The sequence below is a fragment of the Prionailurus bengalensis genome, chromosome D2 (genome assembly GCF_016509475.1).
Source record: "Prionailurus bengalensis isolate Pbe53 chromosome D2, Fcat_Pben_1.1_paternal_pri, whole genome shotgun sequence".
Taxonomy (NCBI): Eukaryota; Metazoa; Chordata; class Mammalia; order Carnivora; family Felidae; genus Prionailurus; species Prionailurus bengalensis.
Genome location: NC_057351.1, coordinates 86,126,048 through 86,146,680, shown reverse-complemented (window position 1 = coordinate 86,146,680; position 20,633 = coordinate 86,126,048). Strand labels below are relative to the sequence as shown.

The window sequence follows — 20,633 nt, the reverse complement described above, 5'->3', positions numbered from 1 at the left end:
TTCTAAGGAGATCAGTTGTGACATTAACAAATGTGATTTTCTTTGATCTTTTATAATGAAATGTATTGACATTTTGAAGGTCTGAATAACCCAGTGTACCAGTATTTGGTATAACTGGTCCAAACGGCCAAGACATGATGTTACCAAATCACACACGGAGTGAGAGAGCCACTCAAAGTACAAGGTAGGAGTAAGGGATTTTAATGTAACAGGAAATACAAGTTCAATGATATGGTTTCAGGTTCCAAAGCACAACTGAACTTGAAGAAATCATCACGTGTCCAGTTCTGCCACAGTATTAGAGAATATCCAGAATTACATGGAAAGGCTGTTAAGTCATTCTTTCCTTTTCTAATTTCAAGTGTGAGGCCACATTTTCTTCCTGTATTTCCACAAAACAATTTCAACAGATTGAACACAGAAGCAGAGAATCTGAAAATCCAGCAGTCCTGTTTTAACCCCTATACTTAGAGGCCACTCTTCTCACTAAATCTTGTTTCTTTTAAGAAAGTTGTTTTTCATTAAAAATGTTATGCTCACATGTAATAGATCATTACCATTTTAAAGTGAACTAAGTATTTTAAGTTCTTCTGTTTTAATTCAAATTTGGTAAGTACTGACACATAAACCCACACAAAGAAAAGCTCTCTGATCTCCCTGGGACCAAAGACTGAGGACCACTGATGTTAGCACAGAGGCTGACAAACTACAACCTGAGGTTCACATGAAGTCCAGCCTCCGCTGCTTCAACAGAGATGTTGGCCCACCACCTTACCCCCTTGTTCTGTGGGGTCTGCAGTTACTTTCCAGCTACACAGGCAGACAGACTGGGCTCAGTGGTTGCAGCAGGAGCAGACGGGCCTGCAAAGTCCAAAATATTTACTTTTTGGCCCTTTGCAAAAAACAAATTTGCAGACCTCTGATTTAGAGTAAGCCCACGTTTCCAGCCTTTATTATCGCAGCAACTTCCTACTGGCCTCTGTTCTTACCCCATCACCAACCATTCTCCCAAGGCCAGAGTGACCTTCCTAAAAAAGGTAAAGCTGATGTCACTCTTCAGCTTACAGTCTTAAAGGCTTGTGATCACGATCACTTCAAAATACAATTCCAAGTTCTCAGCACGGTGCTTGAGGCTGCTATCCAGCAATCTTTGGCCCTCCCATTCTGCCCCTGGACAAGTGCTCAGGTTTCCCAGAAGGCACCAGGCTCTCTCCAATCTCCTCTCCACCGCCCTCCCGCCCCCCCCCCAACACCCCCCGACTTCTTCCCCGTCACTCCCCACCCAAGGACCACTGGGCACTTCCGGCACGTCCCCATCCCCGTCCCGGCTCTGCTCTCGGGATGGTGTGAGGGCTAGTCTGTCTCAACACAGGGCTTCTCGAGGCAGGAAGTGGGTTTCTCTACTCCAATATGCAGCAGCAGAAGCAGCCCTCCAGGGCACTGGTCAAGTGTCAGATGAAGACAGCCCAAAGCCAGCCCTCCAACACCCTTCTTACATGGGCTCCCTGGGGCAATATGGAGCAACTTACTCTCCTTTGCAGGAGTGTCTCGTAAGAGAACGTTTCCACAGTTATTAGTTACTGTGTGCTTGTTTGCCAGAGCTTTCCCCGCATTTATGTGGAATCTTCCTAACAAATTGTAATGGCCACAGGGTATACCACCTCTGTTTTACAGATGAAAAGCCAGAAAGAAGGTAAGTAAACACAAAGCTAGTAGGAGGGCTGAAAAGGGATTTGTACCAATGCCTTTCCACACCGAGTCACAAGTTGGAGAGACAAGCCCAACACATGATAAAACCGGAGAACAAGAGGACACTGCTAAATGCCAAACACCACTACATGCTAAGTAAAAAGAAAGGTCACATCCTAAGACACAATACCAGGTGTTAGGGTGGCTGAGCAGGTGGGCACCTGGACGGCTCAGTCACTTAAGCGTCTGACTCTTGATTTCAGCTCAGGTCATGTTCTCGCAGTTTGTGAGTTCGAGCCCCATGTTGGGGTCTGCACTGACAGTGCAGAGCCAACTTGGGATTCTCTCTCTCTGCCCCTCCCCTGCTCATGCTTGTTCTCTCTCACTAAATAAAAAATAAATTCTACAAAAAAAAAAGTGGTTGAGCTGTGATTCATAAAGAAAGTGGAATGTGGTAAGGATTGGTAGGGTGTGAAAGTAGACAGGAAACAGAAAGTATATCCTAAGCTGGGCAAGAAACCTCAGCAAGGGACACAGAACATAAACAAGAAATATGCCTGGGTGGCTCAGTCGGTTAAGCATCTGACTTCGTCTCAGATCATGATCTTGCGGTTCGTGACTTCGAGCCCCACGTCACGCTCTCTGCTGTCAGCACAGAGCCTGCTTCAGATCCTATATCCCCCTCTCTCTGCCCCTCCCCTGCCTGTGCTCTCTGTCTCAAAATAAATAAATAAACTTAAAAAAAAAATACGATCAAGAAAGGAGGACTGAATAATAATGGAAAAACCCAGGTTAGACCCAACCGAAGGGATCCAGGGTGGATGAACAGATGGGGGAGAGGTCAGGAAAAAACAAGAAACTGTTATTATTTTATGTCTAAATTTAGCTACAACCAACCCAAAGACCTTAAAATAAATGAGTTAATTAACAGTCGTACTTAACATTCAAGCAACACTTTACAGGTAACAAAAGCACTGCATACCGTTTGACTTTGACAAAAACCTTCTCCTGTAATTTCTAGACAAGGGAGCTGAGGTTCAGAAAGTGCCTTCACACCTGACAAATGGCAGACGTGAGCTAAACCCAGAACTCATCAAAACAAGACTTTTAAAATCAAGGAATAAAAAAATCGAGGCGTATGATTTCATATTACTGTAAATCTTATGCACTTACATCTATCTGATTATAACTAAGATCAGTCCAGCTTCCTGAACATGCAGCCTGATTTAAGAAGCATTACAATGTAGCTGTACTCATAAACATATTAAATGCCTTAATTTTAAGAAAACCACACACATCTGATTTCCTAATAGCAGAATCTCCCCATGAAGCTCTCTACTAAATTAAACAGCAAGAATGCTACTAGATCGTTTTCTTGTTTGATGGCTTTCCCCCAGAAGGTGCTTTCCTGAAGGCCTTTCTCAATGACATAGATATACTTAATGCTCATTTTCTGCACATAGGAAAAACAAAACCCACAATACTCTAAAAATAATGAATATAACTGAAACGTTGTGCATTCACAAATACTGGATTTCACTGATTCCAGGGAGCAGTTTACCACAAGTTAACATCTTTGAAATCAGATGTATCTTATATTCAAGAAAACACACTAACATCTTATACTGATGTTCTAGTGCCCTTAATTTTTGTTTCCCTTCCCCAACTTAAAGGTTTCTTTCTGTCTCACAATATAGCCACATAAACACCTTTAGAAAGGCCCTACCACACCACCCAAATACCCACAAGATTTATGTAACTCCCCAGACTTGAGTTAAAGATAAATCTTTTAGTATTTTTTAATATTATTTTTTCAGAAAAAGATTAACGTCCAATTCAAGACCACAGACCAGATCATGGATTAAAACAAAATCATCAAGTAAAAAGGCAAGACACGTGAGGGGCACTGGGTGGCTCAGTGAGTTAAGCGCCCGACTTCGGCTCAGGTCATGATCTCACGGTCCGTGAGTTCGAGCCCCGCGTCGGGCTCTGTGCTGACAGCTCGGAGCCTGGAGCCTGCTTCAGATTCTGTGTCTCCCTCTCTCTCTGCCCCTCCCCTGCTCATGCTGTCTCTCAAAAAATAAATGTTAAGAAAACCTGTAAAATCACCCATGATGAAAAAAGCTACACATAACACCAGATAACAGTTCATCACAAAGCCCCCCTCCAGCCCTCCCCCCGTCTGTCTAGAAAAGCAACAGGCAAAGGCAGCAAGACCCAAACCTTCCCTGCAAGAAGGCAGCTCCAATCCCGTCGAGGTGACCTGGCAGGCAAAATGACCACATCGTTGGCTGGGTGCGCAGGTGCTTCAGTCACTGACCAGCGTATCATCTCTGTGACATCTATTCTTTAATGGCCGTTTTCTAACCAAGGTTACTAAGCTTCCGACATTTTGACAGGCGCCTCCTTTAAAGGCATCTCGTTTTCATTTGCTTTCAGAAGCAATTCCCTACAATTCCTGCCAGAGAGCTCTCCCCTGAGCTCTAGGAGGAGCAATCCCGAGGCTGGCAGCCACACCCCACTCGAGGACTGCATCGGCACCGCCACTAATGGTCACCGAAGCAGCCCTGCGTGTGTGGGCTCTGGAGCCAGTCGGCCTGGCTTCAAACCCTGGCTGCGGTCACGGTGGCTGCTGACCAAGGTCGGTGCCCCCCTCCTCCCCGTGCCTTGGCTTCTGCATCCGAAACCGGGAAGAACAAGGGCGGTGTGGAGACTGGACTCGCGGACCCAGGGAGCTCGGCGCAGTCTCAGGAACGTGCGTGACCGGCGTTCGATGTCTGGTAGCTGTCGTCACCGCAGACCGGGTCCTCCACGAGGGGCGTGTGTGGGGCCAGCCGGCCTTCGAGCTTGAGGAGACGGGCCGGCCAACGACCGTGATGTCGCGTGACATCTGCCAAAGGCATCCGTCCAGTGAGGTCGTGCAAGAGGGGCTGTAGGGCCCAGGGACTGGGCCATGGTGACCAAACACCACACGCGGAAACGTGACAAATACCCAACAGCTTCCGCACAGCAGCCACTGCCTAGAGCATCAAGCTTTGCAGTCTCTTCTCCCTTCCTCTGGCAACTCCCCCTGGGTTTTACTTCTTTGACTCCCGCTCATCTGGGCCTAAAGTTCGAGAATTCCACCGCAGGGGGTGACGGCTTCCCTGCAAGACGTCAGCTTGCTGCAGGGGAAGGAGCAGTGACTGTCACTCCCACATCCTGTCACCAGTAGGAGAACTGCCAATTTCCTTTCGAGCCCAGCTCTACTCCTGCTCCCGGGAGCTGAGCGCGTGAGCAGAACCCCATGCTTTGAAAAGAAAAAGCCGCTGCATTGTACACAGTACGATACTTTCTTCAGGGGTGGTGACTCGAGTCCCACACACGACTAGTTTGAAAAACCAAGACGGGCGCCCGGCTGGCTTACTTGGCGCAGCAGGCTACTCCTGATCTCGCAGTTTGGAGTTCAAGCCCCTCAGCGGGTGTGAAGACTACCTAAAGATAATCTTTAAAAAAAGCCTGGGTGGCTCAGTCGGTTAAAGCGTCCGACTTCAGCTCAGGTCACCATCTCGCGGTCCGTGAGTTCGAGCCCCGCGTCGGGCTCTGGGCTGATGGCTCGGGGCCTGGAGCCTGCGTCCGATTCTGTGTCTCCCTCTCTCTCTGCCCCTCCCCCGTTCATGCTCTGTCTCTCTCTGTCCCAAAAATAAATAAACGTTGAAAAAAAAATTAAAAAATAAAGTGTTAAGGGGCGCCTGGGTGGCTCAGTCGGTTGAGCGTCCGACTTCAGCCAGGTCACGATCTCACGGTCCACGAGTTCGAGCCCCGCGTCGGGCTCTGGGCTGATGGCTCGGGGCCTGGAGCCTGTTTCCGATTCTGTGTCTCCCTCTCTCTCTGCTCCTCCCCCATTCGTGCTCTGTCTCTCTCTGTCCCAAAAATAAATAAACGTTGAAGAAAAAAAAAAAAAAAGCGAAATGGAAGGCAAAAGCCTCTCTCCCCCGTACTCACTCGAGTGTTTAGCCCCGAACCTTCTCACGCAAGTGAGGCGAGGCCCCGGCCTCCATCCACCTCAACCAAAGATGCACAAGTGCAGGGTCACGGAGGCGCTTCCAGGTAGAGCCCGGACCAGGACAAACGGCGCGAGCCACAAATCTCAACGCATAAAGGTTACCGCCCTGGAGTTCTCGAACCCAAGCCTCCGCGCACGACGGCCTCCTGCAAATTACCCGTCCTCAGTGACCTCCTCTCGGCACCTTCTTCGTGCTGGTTGAGTCCGGACACAACAAGCTCGGTTCTTCGCGCTGCACAACCACTAGCTGGAAGCCATGCCGTTTCCTACACCACGGACTGTGCGCAAGGGATACAATTCGACAGACACCGTCCCCACTCTGCGACAGAAAGGAGACTTCTAAGAGTGTTCGCGCTGACCGATTACCCGGCCAAAGCTTGTGTGGGTCACAGGAAAAAGCTCCCAACACCTACGCGGACCGAAAAATTCCCGAGTGATTACCACAAAGAAATCTCACCAGAAAAAGATAACGTGCCACGCAAAACTTCCAGGTACGTTCCAAATTTTAAAGTAGGGATTTAAAACTGCAAAAAAGTCCCGATTCCGTTCAACCAGCAAAATTATCTCTGCGAAGTTTTTTTTTTTTTATTAAAAAAATTTTTTTTCAACGTTTTTTATTTATTTTGGGACAGAGAGAGACAGAGCATGAAGGGGGGAGGAGCAGAGAGAGAGGGAGACACAGAATCGGAAACAGGCTCCAGGCTCCGAGCCATCAGCCCAGAGCCTGACGCGGGGCTCGAACTCACAGACCGCGAGATCGTGACCTGGCCCAAGTCGGACGCTTAACTGACTGCGCCACCCAGGCGCCCCTCTGCCAAGTTTTTTAAGGCCACCATTCTCAAAGTGTAACGTCACACTTAAAAGACACCATTTCAGTCGGAATTTGACAAACTCATTCCGTTTGTCAGAACTTCTTCAGAAAAGGAAAATCAGAAATTAAAACAGGCATTAGGCTCCCCCCCCCCCAAAACAAACACGTTTTGCTTTGCTCCTGCTAAAAAATTTTAAGTTTAACTGTCACCCACTTGGCCCAAGTAAAATAAAAATATATCTTAAGTGAATATAAAAGGCACAACCGGTGAGTTATTTAAGTTCCATAAAACCACCAACTTTCCATCCTCAAATCGTACACATCTTCACCAATTTCTTCGAGTGCAGTTTTGCCTAACAGTCTGGACTCTGTCAGTCTCGGGGCCACACATCTCCCGGTGTCACACCACCAGGGAGGGGAGAAGGAGCAGAGGGTCGTGGGAGGGGCCCAAGATCGGGACAGGTGAGCACACGCGCGAGCACACACGCGACCGCACACACGCTTGGGGCAAGGGGGGTGTATTTCAGGCAAAGACAAGGCCTTGCCACCCCACCAGACGAAAGGTTCACGACGTCCCCTAAAACGAAGCCTGTAAACCTGGGATGTCCAGTTTCCGAGTCCCCACACATCACGTCCGGGAAAGAACGGCCGTCCCTACTGGAAGAGCCCGGGCGGCGTGGTGGGGGGCGGGGGCGGGAGCCGTGCAGCGCTCGCGGCCCGCCGCCCGCCACCCGAGCGCTGTGCCCCCCGGCTCATCTCAGGCTTCGATGCAGGAAACAACCACGCAGAACGCAGGGGGCTTTAGGACACCGCCGGAGCAAAGGAACCGGCGACGAGCCCACGACGCTAGAACCTTACAGAACGACCGCGAGGATCAGGCAGCCCAGCCGACCGGTTTCCAAGACGAAGAAAACGAGGCACCACGGCTCGCCCAGGTGGTGCCCGCGCAGGTGGCTCCCGAGCGGCGGCCTCCCGACCCTCCCAGCGCCGCGTCCCAGCCGCTGCCGCGACCCGGCTCCCGCAGGCACCTCCGCAGCCCCCGGCGCCGGGAGGCACCCACACGCCACCCCGGAGACCCGAGTCCTCGCGAGGCTCTGTGACCTTGGCTTCCTTACATAACCCCTCGGGGCCGCCTCCCTGTCCGGGGGCCGGACCTCCGCGCTCCGAGCGGTGCCCTCGGCGCCCCCGGCCCGGCGCGGCCGCCAGAACGGGGTCCCCGGGGCCGGAGACGCGGCTGCCCCCAAGGAGCCGCGCCCGCCCCCGCGCCAGGTGCGCGGCCTTACCTTCCGCCACGTCCTCGTCGATGGCCCCCTTGACCTGCGAGAAGCACCACTGCAAGTCATTGCCGCCCGCGGGGCAGCCGCCGCCTCCGGCTCCTGCGGACACACCGGGCGCGTCAGGGGCCCGCTCCCGCCCCGCGCCCCCGCCCAGGACCCCCGCCCGGAGCCCCGCGCCCGCCCCGCCCCGCCCCGCGCGCGCCCCTCACCTGCCATGGCCGGCCTGCCGGCGGGCGGGCGGGCGGGCGCCGAGGCGGCGGCGCACGAAGGAGGCGGCCGCCGCGCCGCTGCCTGCCGAGCACCTCAGCCCGGCCGCCGCCGCCGCCGCCGCCGCCGCCGCGGCCGCCGGGGAGGGATTTTTTTTTTTTCCCTTTTCAAAATGGCGCCCAATGCCCGTCGCCCCGCTGGATGACGTCATCCTTCACCGCCTCCTCCGCGGGCCCGGGTGGGGGCGGGGCCGCCGGGAGGCTCCCCCGCTGGGGAGGGGCGGGGCGGGGCGTGCGGCCGCGAGGGCTGCCGGGGGCTATGGGGCGCGCCTACTGCGCTTGCGCGAGCCGCCTCGGGGCCCACCACGCACCCCGGCCGGGGCTGGGCCCCGCCCTGAATCGGAGCGGGGCGCTCCAGGGCGGTGGGGCGGGTGCCGGGGCCGGCGCGTCCCTGAAGACCAGCCGCTAGGCCGCCACTAGCCTCACTCCTCTCTCGCCGGGTCACGCGAAGGGCCCCAAGCTGCCGTCGCCCCCGGCGCGAGTCGGATCCACCTCGGCCAATGGGAGTTCGGTCCTCGGGCGGAGCAGCCAATGGAGGTCGCGCTCTGCGGCCGGTGGGCGGAGCACCTGGGAGCTGCACCTGGGGCGCACCGCACCTGCGCACTTATTCCCCGCCCGCCTACCCGCGGGACTGCTGATCACAGTCCTCAGACGCAGCGCGAGCCCCGGGAACTCCGTGTCCACTGTGCACTGCAAGTGGGTCCAGTTTATTTTGCGTGAGTTATGCACCAATAAATTGATCTTTAGTCTAGTTTAATATATATCTAATATTCCACCAAGTCTAAAGAAGACTATATGTCTCAAAAGTTTGCAAGAAATCACAGAGGAAGTTACCTGTTAACTGTTCTTACCCGAATACATTTATTTTTTTTAAATTTCTTTGATTTATTTAGATTTCCGCGACTAAATACCATTTACAACATTGACTGTGGATCGTTTTCAAGTTCAGCTTTAGTGGCTAGCTCAGAGTTATCACAGACCTGCCCTGTTGGCAGGGAGCACAGTCTTCCGGTCTAAATTGCATCAGATTTAGAGACTTGTTCAAGTGCAGGGTGTTCTGGTCTCCCTGGGCTGCTCAGGGCGGCCAGCCGGGCTGGAGGGAGTGGCCATGGGAAGCCCCCATGTGTGTGTGTGTCCCAGGGGCTGTTCATCCTACCATTCGATGCCAGGCGCCACACGCAGCTCTGTCGTTGTCCGAGCACAGTGGCTGGAATCGCATGTCTGATTCTTTTTTTTAAAAGACTTGGGGCGCCCGGATGGCTCAGTCAGTCGAGTGTCTGACTCTTGATTTCGACTCAGGTCATGATCTCAGGGTCTCGTGGGATCCAGCCCCTCGTTGGGCTGAACTGAACATGGAGCCTGCTTAAGATTCTCTCTCTGCTCCTCTCCAGCACTTGCGTTCTCTCTCTCTCTCTCTCTCTCTCTCTCTCAAAAAATAAATAAAAAGTAAATAAATAAAAATAAGATATTTAATTTTGGAGGGCAGTTTGTTTGGGTTTACAAATAATATTGAAAGGAAGGTCCAGAGACTTTCCATGTGTCCCCTGCCCCAGCACCTGCACGACACCCCCACTGTCACCATCGTGCATCGGAAGGAATGGTGCGTATTTTCCCAACGATGACCCTGCACTGGCATGTCATTATTACCCAAAGTCCTTAAGGGTTCACTCTTCATGTTGTGTGTTCCTGGGCTTGGGCAGATGTGTAACGACCTATATCCACCGTGACACTATTGTGCAGAGTAGGTTCACTGCCCTAAAAATCCTCTGGGCTCTGCCGATTTCCCCCCGCCCCCATCCCTGCAACCACTGTTCCTTTTACTGTTTCCATAGTTTACCTTTTCCAGAATGTTTTACGATTGGCTTTTTTCACTTAGGTAGCATGCATTTAAGGTTCCCCATGTGTTTCCATGGCTTCATAAATAACTTCTTTATACCGCTAATAGTGGCCCATGGTCCGGAGGGACCGCAATGTATTTGCCCACTCACCTACCCAAAGATATCTTACTTGCTTCCAAGTCTGGGAAATTATGAATAAAGCCGCTAGACACATCCCTGACCCTATGACCTGACGCCCCCATCACTACAGCAGCTCGGCAAGGCATTGAGCTATATCCCACCGTTTTTCTTGACTCTTCCCTGGATTTTTCTCCAGGTGATGACGGAAGGGAAGGAAGGAAAAAAACAAAGGACTACGTTACATGATGGGGCAAAAGGGACTTTGCGGATGTAATTAATGTTACAGACTTTGCCACAGGAAGGTCATCCGAGATTACCCGTGTGGGTCCGATCAATCACATGAACGCTGCAGAAACAGCAGAGGGCTTGGCTCCAGCTGGAGGCAGAGCGATAGAGCAGGGAATAGAGTGGGCTTCCGAGTGTGTGAGGACTTGACCTGCCTTGCTGGCAGGGGCCGCGTGGAAAGTGCTAGAAGGAATGCAAGCAGCCTGTGGGAGCAAAGACCAGTCCCGGCTCGGAGCCCGCAAGAAAATGGGACCTTCGTCCTACAATCAACCACCGGGAACTGACTTCAGCTGCTCGAAAGGCCTTGGAAGTAGTTGTATTCCTCGGAGAGCCTCCAGCTTTGCGGGGGTGGGGGGGGGGGGTGGGGAGAAGGGAGTTTGTGTGGGGGAGGGACTCTCAGCCTCCAGAGGTGGGAGCCACCAGGTGGTTCGTGGCAATTTGTTGTGGCCGCAAAAGGAAACTACCACCCACTGCCCCTCCTGCGGTGCCTCGAGCCTGCGAGCCCAGGCGTTTTGCTCAAACGCTGGGTCACGCGGACGCGTGCGAGTGGCAGGGGTGAGCGATTCTCACCCGTGACGCCGCCACTTGTATTTGTGTCACATCATCGTGACACAAAGGTGAGCACGTGCCAACACGACAGGCTTGTCTGTGCGGAAGGTGTTTTCGAAGCCACCACTCGGGGAGGTGGGGGGACCGACCGCGCTCCCACGGGCAGCACCTGCCAGAACCCATCTCCCGTCTCCGGCGCTGCCAGTGTGTCCCGATCGCAAGCGCCTGCGGGCAGTGACCAGTGCTCAGGCTTGCTGTTTCCTTCGCTCGCCCGTCCTCCTCCCGGCCCCCTGCGCCCCGAGTCTGTGGTCTCCCTGATGGTGATGGCACGTGTGCGGCGCTCAGGCTCCAATCGGAGCAGGCGGGTGGGTGCGGGACTGTGGCCACGAGCCCCCACCCCAGCCAGCCCCAGTGTGTCACAGCAGCCACGGGCCTTGTACCAGTGGCCGGGAACCTTCTAGAACTCTCTGTGGGCAGCTCTCGGGTCCCCCAACATGATTTAGAAAGTCTGCAGAGCACAAGGGACTTCACCCTGCCCGAGTTTCAGCCATGTCCAGTGGAGAGGTTGTCCACCTTGAGAATCGCTATGTTAGGAGCCTAGATTGAGAAAGTCGTTGGAGAGAGCCGTGCGTTGTCGTCAGTCGGTGGCACCTTCCCCTAACAGCTGGTGCCACGTACCCTCCAAGGATGCTGTTTGTGTCTCTGGGGGCAGTGACAAGTGTGGGGAGGCGAAGGGGACTCTCAGGGCCTGGATGAGGCTGGAGCCTCCTGCATGACACTGGCCTGGCCTTCTGGATGGGGACAGCGGGTGGCGGGAGGACGGTGTGCCAGGGGACCCTGCGCCCCGGGCTCCTCAAGGCCCACCCTCAAGCTCACCCGGGAGGGCCTGACTCTGTAGTCACAGGGCCTCTCGGCTGCCAGTCTTGGAACTGGGGACTGGGCCAAATGTAACAAGACCCCCGAGGGAATGGGGCCCCCGGCTGACATTAGGGCTGCTTGACCACCGCACTGTGTCACCGGGCCCTGTTCTGAGCTGTGTCGGAGCCTCGCCCAGAGGTCTGTCCTCCTCAGAGACCTCGGACCCGAGCACCTTGGGATTTGGACTGCTGGTGGAAACTGGCCCCGTCACAGAGGTGCTGTGGGAGGCCAGGGGCCCCTCCCAAGGGCTCACACCAAGTCCCCGGCCTCCGACCGGTCGCAGGCTGCCCGTGACACAGAGCATCAGGCACACAGTCCCTATGACCAAACTGGGGCCGGTGGTCACTGTGAAGGGCACTCCAGTCCCGGCGGCCCCACCCAGGCCCTAAGCTCTACTGGGGGCCGATTGGTGTTCCCGTGAGGGTTGACAGCGGAGCACAGATGTTTCTGGTGGTTCCCTAGGATGTCCCTGTCCCTCTTTCTGCCATATCGTGCTCCGTGACACAGATCTCTGAGAGCAGCCGGCTCATTTCTCCTTCCCAGCTGCACCGAGCCAGCCCGGGCTGCTTACACTCGCCCCTTTTGCTGTCAGGCTGACACCTTTGGACCTGAATATAGTGAGCAACAGTGCTATAGACAGGGGAGGCGGGGGCAGGTCAGGGTCTCTGCGAAGCCAAGGCCAAGGTCCTGAGTTGGGGCTGAAGTGCAGGAGATTCTTGAGAGGTGGCCCTTGGGAAGAGATGATGGGAATAGGGTGGGTGTGTCTGCCGGGCCCTAGGGAGCAATCCTGGGGGGGATCTGAGCAGCTCATCTCTAGTCCTAGGTACCCGACCCACCAACCTCCCTGTGAGGCCGTGCGATGGGCCACTGACTCTCACGGCCATGGTGCCACCCAGCACGTCCTCCTGGGCTCCGGGGACTCACTTCTGCTCCTGCGGCCACCTCGCCTCATTTCTGATGTGGGAGAGGGAGGAGGTGAGCGGGGAGCGGGGTCCCCCCCGACCCGGTGCTACCCACAGGTCCCGTGTGGCCCCGCCATGCCTCCATCCAGGCTCAGAGGCGGCAGAGGGACTTCCCACCACTCGGACTTCTGTGCCCTTTGCGTTCTTGCGGCAACAGAGTGACAGCGCGGGCCTCCAGGTGACCAGACCCCACATCTCTGTGCCGGTGCCTGGAGGAAACCCACACACACCCTTGGGGAAGATCTTTCCTTTCTAAATCAACATTCACCCACACCTATGCATTTCTTGGTTTTTTTGGATCATTTGAAGTTTCTTTCTCTCTTTTCTTTTTTTTTTTTCCTTTAAAGTAGGCTCCACATGGAGACCCAACGTGGGTCTGAAACTCATGACCCTGAGATCAAGACCCGAGCTGAGATCAAGAGTCAGGTGCCCAACTGACTCAGCCACCCAGGTGCCTCTAAGTCAGGTGTTCAAAATATTTTTTAAAATGCTTATTTATTATTTTTTTTTTTTTGAGAGAGAGAGCAAGCAGGGGAGGGGCAGAGAGAGAGGGAGACACAGAATCCAGAGCAGGGTCCAGGCTCCCAGCTGTCAGTACAGAGCCGAACGTGGGGCTTGAACTCATGGACCGCGAGATCATGACCTGAGCCAAAGTCGGACGCTTAACCCACTGAGCCACCCAGTCGCCCCCTAAATCAGGTATTTAAAAGTGGGAAAATACTTGCCCGATTTAAGTTGGTTTTTTTTTAAGAAATAATTCACAGATGGGTATAACTGCATTTCAAAAATAAAAACGTTCGTCTCACGATATTCCACAATATGTTTTTTTTCTCTAAATTATAAAAATTAAGGCAGCTCCAAAGCAGTTTAGCACTCTCACGTCAGCGAAAGGATCAGAACTGAAGGCACATTGTTCAGAATATCTTGTAATTTTCCTTTACTGGGAGCCGATTTGAATTTAAATTATGCGCAATAAATGTCAAATCTTCCCCCATTTATCTTAGTAACTTAGGGATTCTGTACATTGAAAAAAGATCTTTGTGCTTCAAAGCCTCCTTGACAGCGTGAGTCTCTTACCTCCCGTGGGAGGAGGTGTCAGCTTGATTGATCCGATGACTTTTAGATGCTGCAGCGACAGGAAGGAAGGGCCCCCCACCCCAGAACCTCGCTCAGAATGTGCGCCTTTGTCCTTTGTCCTGTCGTCAGCTCAGGTCTGTTTTGACGAGCCCTTTGTTGTGAGCACCCTGGGCCTACGGAGGGTCGGTGGCAGACAAGCCACCGGACCGTGCCAAACGGAGCGGATCATGGCAGGGGCGTGTTGTGGGTCTCACGTCGAAAAAGTCAAACACGTGGAGTGTTCCAGAGTCAACACAAACGCAAAATGCAAGAAGGTGCCCGTCCCCCCGACCCAAGACTGACCCCTGCTAGTTCACGGGAGGGGGTTCAGGTCCGAGCTGTAAAAACACGTCCCAGTGTGTGGTCATGCACGTGGGGGGGGGGGGGCATATGTGTTATGGCAGCTCCTCGGGTCACACAGTTGGGGTGAACGCGTGCCCCAGGCGGTTCCTGTTTTGGGGGCTTGGTGGCCAGAGGGCTCTGTGCGAGCAGGTGCACTCAGACCCCCGTCACAAGGTTCCAAATCCCCCCTCTGCTCCCCCAGCCTCAGGACCGCACCCGGTTCCCAGCCTGAGTTTGTCTCTTCATCCCTGAGATAGGAGCCACCGTCCCAGCTCTGCCTGCCACCAGGGATTAGGAGGACACTAGAGGGACGAAAGCTCTGTGTTGTCACATGTGTCTACATGTATGTGACCTGTTTTTATCACTGAGCTTTGGAGAGCTGGGAAATCACATTCTGGGCCAGCCCTCCCCGTCAGGGTGGGAGTCTGAATGGAAGACCAAGGAGGATGGGCTAGGGTGTCAGGGGGGCCAGCTGTCCTGGCGGTAGCTGTCACGGGCGGGCGAGCCTGGCCCAGCCCCCGTTCCCTCGCAGCTGCTGCCCTCTGCTGGCAAAGCTGGGACAAGCAGGAGGGCGCTGCGGGGAACCCGCCAGGGGGGCTCCAGGGAGGTGGTTGTCACTCGAAATGGGAAGCCCTTTGCAGTTCATGCCCCGAGCTCCCAGCACCGGGCGGACGTGTGTGTTTATGGGGACCCCCGGGAACCTTGGGGCGATGGTGGGGCACCATCCAACGCAGAGCCCTTTGTCTCCGCCTCGGAGCTGGAGGAGAGACGACCAGCAGATGAGTGCAAACCAGAGTTGTTCTAGAATCCTTGGACCTTGGCCCTGGTGGAGGTGAGGACAGGTCATCTGTGCATCTCTGAGAGCTGCTCTGTGCCCCCACCATCAGCTCCTCCTTCGTCATGGGTCTCTGTGGACAGGGCTTGTGGCTGGCCTTTTGGGAGACATAGCTCGTCCTCTGGCCACTGGTTTCAAGGGTGTGGCTCTTGAAATACAGCCTCTGCTCAGAGACCTCTGGCTGGCCCCGTGGCCAATGTCTGGTAAAGTGTTTGTCATTTGATGTTTTGATAAATGTGATCCACATTCTCAAAGGAAAGGCCTTTTAAGAGGAAAGACACCCTTTATTCTTACTTGAATTTTAAAAATCAAGCCTAGACTCCAAGAGGAGAAGGCACGAGCTGTCTTGCCTGGTCTGAAGCCTGGGGCTGAGGCTGAGAAGGTTGGAACTGAACCGGGCCCAGTTCTGAGACAGGCGGCATTGTCTGCCCAGAGACCCGGTCTGGCCCAGGCCACCAGGGCAAACCACGGGCAGGGAATGTCTTCCTGGAGGGCCACTGGGGATGGTCTGCCCCAACCCCCCAGAAGCCAGTAGTGCTGGCTGGCCCCTTCCCATGTGGCTGGGACATCAGCCCTGCTCCTGACCCCCCTGCAGGGAGAACAGCGGGAACTCAGCCCCTCCCCACGGGACAAAGCAAATGAGCCATTTGGGGGTGATGATAACAATGAAGGTTTTTGATATGAGAGATACAAATATAAACCAAAGAAGTTAAATGGAATCCTGTAAATCAAATTATATCATTAAGCCTGTGGTCTTACACACACACACATACACACACACATTCCCTGGCTCTGTCCACAGAATGACCCGGAAGCAAAGACTCCTGAATGGCATCTCTGTGCCTGAATTTTGGTTTCTAAATAATAGTCCCCAGTAAAAGGGAGAAGGACTCCTCCAAATCTGGGGTGGAGAAAATATGAGGGGAGGCCATAAAACAATGAAGACAGAGGCCAAGTGTCCGAGGACCCCAGATCCCCTGCCAGAGACATAGGCTGGTGCCAACCTGCCATCTACATGAATGCCAGCCACACCGGAAGGAAGCAGGTCAGGGGAATCTGGGATGGGGGTGTTCCGGGGACCCCAAAGAACTACAGGGGCTGCCAGGAGGCCCACCTTCCATTGCCTCCTGAGACCCCTGGTGAACGTGGGGCTCCCTTAGGGCAGAGCTGGCCCTGAGTCCTGGCCGGACACAGGTCCTTAGTTGTAGTTGAAGGGGCCCCCAAAATAGCATAAGCCTAGTGAAGTATTACAACGCCTAGCAGATAGTACAGAACTTATTTAAAAAATCTACTTTTAAAAGGCAGTTTTTCCTTTAAATAAAAGTTGGTTTGAGTAAATCCAAATTGTTTCCTCAATGGCCTGGTGACTTTTCCAGATGAAAGGAAAGGCTCAAGTGGCAGAGGGGACTGGAGTCGGGGCACTGGGGGTGCACGGGTGCGGGGGTGAGGGGGGATGGGGGGTAGAGGAGCACCGAGGTTTGGGGGCAGTGATCACGGCATTGGCGAGGGACCTGGGTGGATGGAGTGGCCTAGGGGGGTCCTCTAAGGCCAGAGCTGTGGGGCCTGCCTGGAGTGAGGCAAGTCTGGAGCAGATTGATAGGAAAGGGGGCATCTTCAGGGCAAGAACTGGGGAGCGATGCTTGCTGAAGATTGTTCCACCACTAACTCTGGAAAATAACTTTTAAATCAGTTTAAAAGACAAGGACTTTTAGTATAACAGTAAATGTGTAATAAGTGGAACTTCCCAGCTTGATAAAGGACATCTGCGTGACAACAATTGTGAGAAACTTGATGCTTTCCCCAGGTCAGGAAGAAGCAAGGATGTCCCCCCTCACCACCCCCTTTTGACATGATACTGGGAGTCTTTGAGGTTGCAGTAAGTCAAGAAAAGGAGACAAAGGCATACAGTTTGGGAAGGAAGAAACACAATTGTCTTTGTTCACAGATGGCAAGATTGTCTATGTAGAGAATCCAAAATAATTGACACAAAACTCATGGAACTAATCAGACATTTTGGGAACGTTGCAGGATACAAGGTTAAGTACAAAAGTCCATTGTTGTCCATTCAGTGAACAAGTAGTATTTGAGATTAAAGACATACACTATTTACATTAGCACAAAAAAAAAAAAAAAGAAAGGAAGGAAGAAAGAAAGAAAGAAAGAAAAAAGAAAAGAAAAGAAAAAAGAAAAGAAGCACTTAGGTACAAATCTAACAAAATATGTACAAGATCTATATGAGGAAAACAACAAAACTGATGAGTCAACTCAAACAAGAACTAAATGGATGGAGAGGAATCCCATGTTCATGGATGGGAAGGCTCAATATCGTCAGGATGGCGGTTCTTCCCAAGTTGATGAAGACATTCAGCAGAATCCCAATCAAAATCCCAGCAAGTTATTTTGTGGATATCGAAAACCTGCTGCTAACGCTTATATGGAGAGGAGACAAAGGCCCAGAATCGCCCACGCAACACTGAAGGAGAACAAGGTTGTAGGACTGATACTACCCGCCCTGAAGACTCACGGTAAAGTCACAGTAATCAAGATGGCGTGGGGTTGGTGGAACATAGACAGATGGGTCAGTGGATCAGAGGAAGACCCACATAAGTACAGTCGACTGATATCCGACAAAGGAGAGAAGGTAACGCAGTGGAGCAAAGATGGCGTCTTCAACAGATGGTGTTGGAACCGCTGGGCGTCCACGTGCAAAATAGCGAATCTAGACCCAGACCTTACACCTCCCCGAAAGTGAAATGAAAGTGGGTCACAGAATTAAATGTAAAATGCAAAACTATAAAACTTGTAGAAAATGACATAGAAAATGTGGGTGACTTTGGGTTGGTGGGGAGTTTTTTATTTTTATACTCAATGTGGGGCTTGAACTCACAACCCCACCAAGAGTCACATGCGCCACTGACTGGGCCAGCCAGGTACCCCCACAGGTGAGGTTTTAGATGCAGCACCAAAGGCACAACCTGGGAAGAAAAAATGTGTACGTTGGATTTCATAACAATTAAAAAACCAGTGCTCTGTGAAAAGCGCCTTGGGAGAAGAAAAAGATAAGTCACAGACTGCTAGAAAATACGTGCAAAAGAAACATTTGAGAAGGGACTTGCATCCAAAAACATACAAAGAGGCAGAAAAAGGAGATGGGTTTGTGCATTGCTGTCCTGTGGCTACTCTAATAATTAATTACGCAAACTTGGAGGCTTAAAGCAACAGAAATGGAATCTCTCAGAGTTCTGGAGGCCAGAAGTGTACAGGCAGTGTCACGGGGCGAGCGCCAGCCCTGTGGCTGGCCTGCAGGCGTGCCCTGGCCAGCGCCGTCCGTGCGCAAGGCTCCCTGCCAGCGGGCCGGGAAAGGAGTTGCTGACCGTCTCACGGGGCCCAAGCACGGAAGCAGGGCTGGCTGGGCCCAGGGTGCCCACCCCCCCGTGCTGAGCTGGTCTCCAGGGAGGATGGGGGGGGCACCTCTGCGTGGTGTCCACTTGTGACATTTCACACCCTCCATCTGGCCTCAGCAGGGGGGCCTTGGGATGGTGGGAGGGTGTGGAGGACCGGGGAGGGGCATCGCCACCCTCCGAGGTGGCCGGGAGTGAAGGGCCTCCAGCTTCCTGGACGGTTTCCCCAGCGGAGCGCCAGCCCCACTTGCGGCCACCCCTCTGTCTCCCTCAGGGCTGCTCACATCCATGTCCTCGTGGGCTGTCCTTCCAGCCGAGGCTTCTCCTCGCCCCAGAGGGGTCCACTGGGCGGAACAGACGTGGGGCCGTCCCTGGGGGCTCTGTGACCCCCTTGCGAACGAGCGATGGTGGGATTCGGAGCTCAAACACCAGCTCAGTGCCTGTGCGCTCGGAGCCCAGCTCTGCACTGGAGACCCCTCCCCTGGGAAGAGTCCTCTGCCCTCCTTGAGTCCCCGAAGCAGCGGGGAAGGCGGGGAAGGGACACGCTGCAGGGACGCCCTGGGGGGCATGTTGTTGACTTCCTTGGAAATCAAGCTCCAGGCCCAGTGGCCCGTGAAGCCAGTGTGGTGGCCTGGGGGTCCTGGCCAGGATTCGGTCTCAGCATAACATCAAGGCCAGGCTGTTTATTAAGGACGCAGCCACACATGCAAGTTCAGCAAAATAAATGCTTGCATATCAAACCGCATGTGACCTAAAACCACCAAGCGTAATGTTAAAAATTAAACATACCTAGTCTAGATCATTCTAGAGTTCTACATCTGGGGCCACATGTGTATCCTTTCAAACACACTTTTTTAGGAGGACTCCTGTGATCCCCTCATAGGTGAAGTGATGGCACCAGGCGGGGTAGGAAGTGTCTTTCCCAACATCGTCACAGGGAAAACGGGATGCTGATGAGACCTGCCGGCCCCCTTCCCCACTCCAGGCTGAACCCCGCCCCCTCCAGGGGAGGGCGGGTCAGTGGGGAGGCAGGATGTGGCGGGGTCTGCAGGCCCCTCCTTCTCCAGCCTCGGGGACCACAAAGAAGAAAGAGGGGAGCAGGGAGCACCAGGCCTCCCCGCCACAGGCAGGGGACCCACTTCTAGCTCCCTCAGCGCCACCCTCAGGGGCGGGGCCAGGACCCCAGCCCAGAGCCCGGCATGAGGGGGCCCCCGCACCCCTGCTCCTGGACAGCAACCCCTCCCTGAAGGTTTTGCCACCTCCTTTCCTGAGTCTGCAAAGTCACCCCGGGGGGGGGGGGGATCACCTGTCACTGAGCCTAGGGCTGGGTGGGGAGGGGACAGTGCCATGAACCGAGGGCCCAGGTGGAACCAGCCACAGAACCTCTGCAGACGGCCAGACGGCCCAGTGCTGCAGGACGAAGCAGCCGCCGGATGTGGGAGGCGGCCGTGCAGGTCTGGAGGACCGGGGTCGGGGTCAAGCCAACAGCCCAGGATAAGAGACAAAGCCTCACATCTGTCATCGAGGCTGGGGCTGCCCCCCAGAGAGAGAAAACATGCTGTGCCCCCAGGTTTGCAGCATTGCCGCAGGGGCCCGGCCACATCCCTGTGAACGAGGAGCTCTGGGCGGGGTGGTCCTGGGGACCGTCCAAACACCATTTTCTAGGAAAAATTGCATTCGGTTGGAGTTTCAGTTAGATTTGCAGCCCTGGAGGGAACGAAACCCCTTTCCAGGACAGAGGAGACCCTGAAGGAACAGGCAGGGGTAGCCGGTGAGGAATGTCCTTCTGGGGAGACACGTGGTTGGGGGGTCGGGCCTCGTGCTGCTCTGCTTTCACCTGGAGGGGGGGTCAGAGCCTCGCTGCCGCCAAACTGGGCCCAGCCTTGGGCTCCTTGTTCTTACCCTCGGCCCAGGTCTTCCTGGACAGAGACGGGGTCCGGGAGCAGTTGGAAGGGATGGTCAGTGAGGGGGGGGGAGTGGTCCAGGTAGCAGGAGGGGGAGGGGGTCAGGGGTGAAGTGGGGGATGGGAGGTGGGCGGGGGGCAGGAAGGGTCAGGGGCAGGGGGTTATGGTTGGGACAGGCCCTCAGGACCTCTTCTCAGAGCAGCCAGGGGCCCAGGCCCGAGGGCATCACTGGAACCACTAGGGGCCAAGCCCTGCTTTCCAACCAGTTGCTAGGG

The 20,633-nt window shown here is 54.2% G+C and overlaps 1 protein-coding gene across 1 annotated transcript in view; it reads right to left on the bottom strand.

Annotated features, from left to right (window-relative positions):
* PPP2R2D (protein phosphatase 2 regulatory subunit Bdelta) overlaps positions 1–8,227 on the bottom strand; it is a 52,733-nt gene extending 44,506 nt beyond the window's left edge. The window contains exons 1-2 of the mRNA XM_043597900.1: positions 8,032–8,227; positions 7,829–7,921 (exon numbers count right to left, since the gene is read on the bottom strand). Coding sequence (XP_043453835.1) covers positions 7,829–7,921; positions 8,032–8,038 — 100 coding nt within the window. The 5' untranslated portion in view covers positions 8,039–8,227. The remainder of the gene's footprint in view (positions 1–7,828; positions 7,922–8,031) is intronic.
* Positions 8,228–20,633: the final 12,406 nt, after the last annotated feature.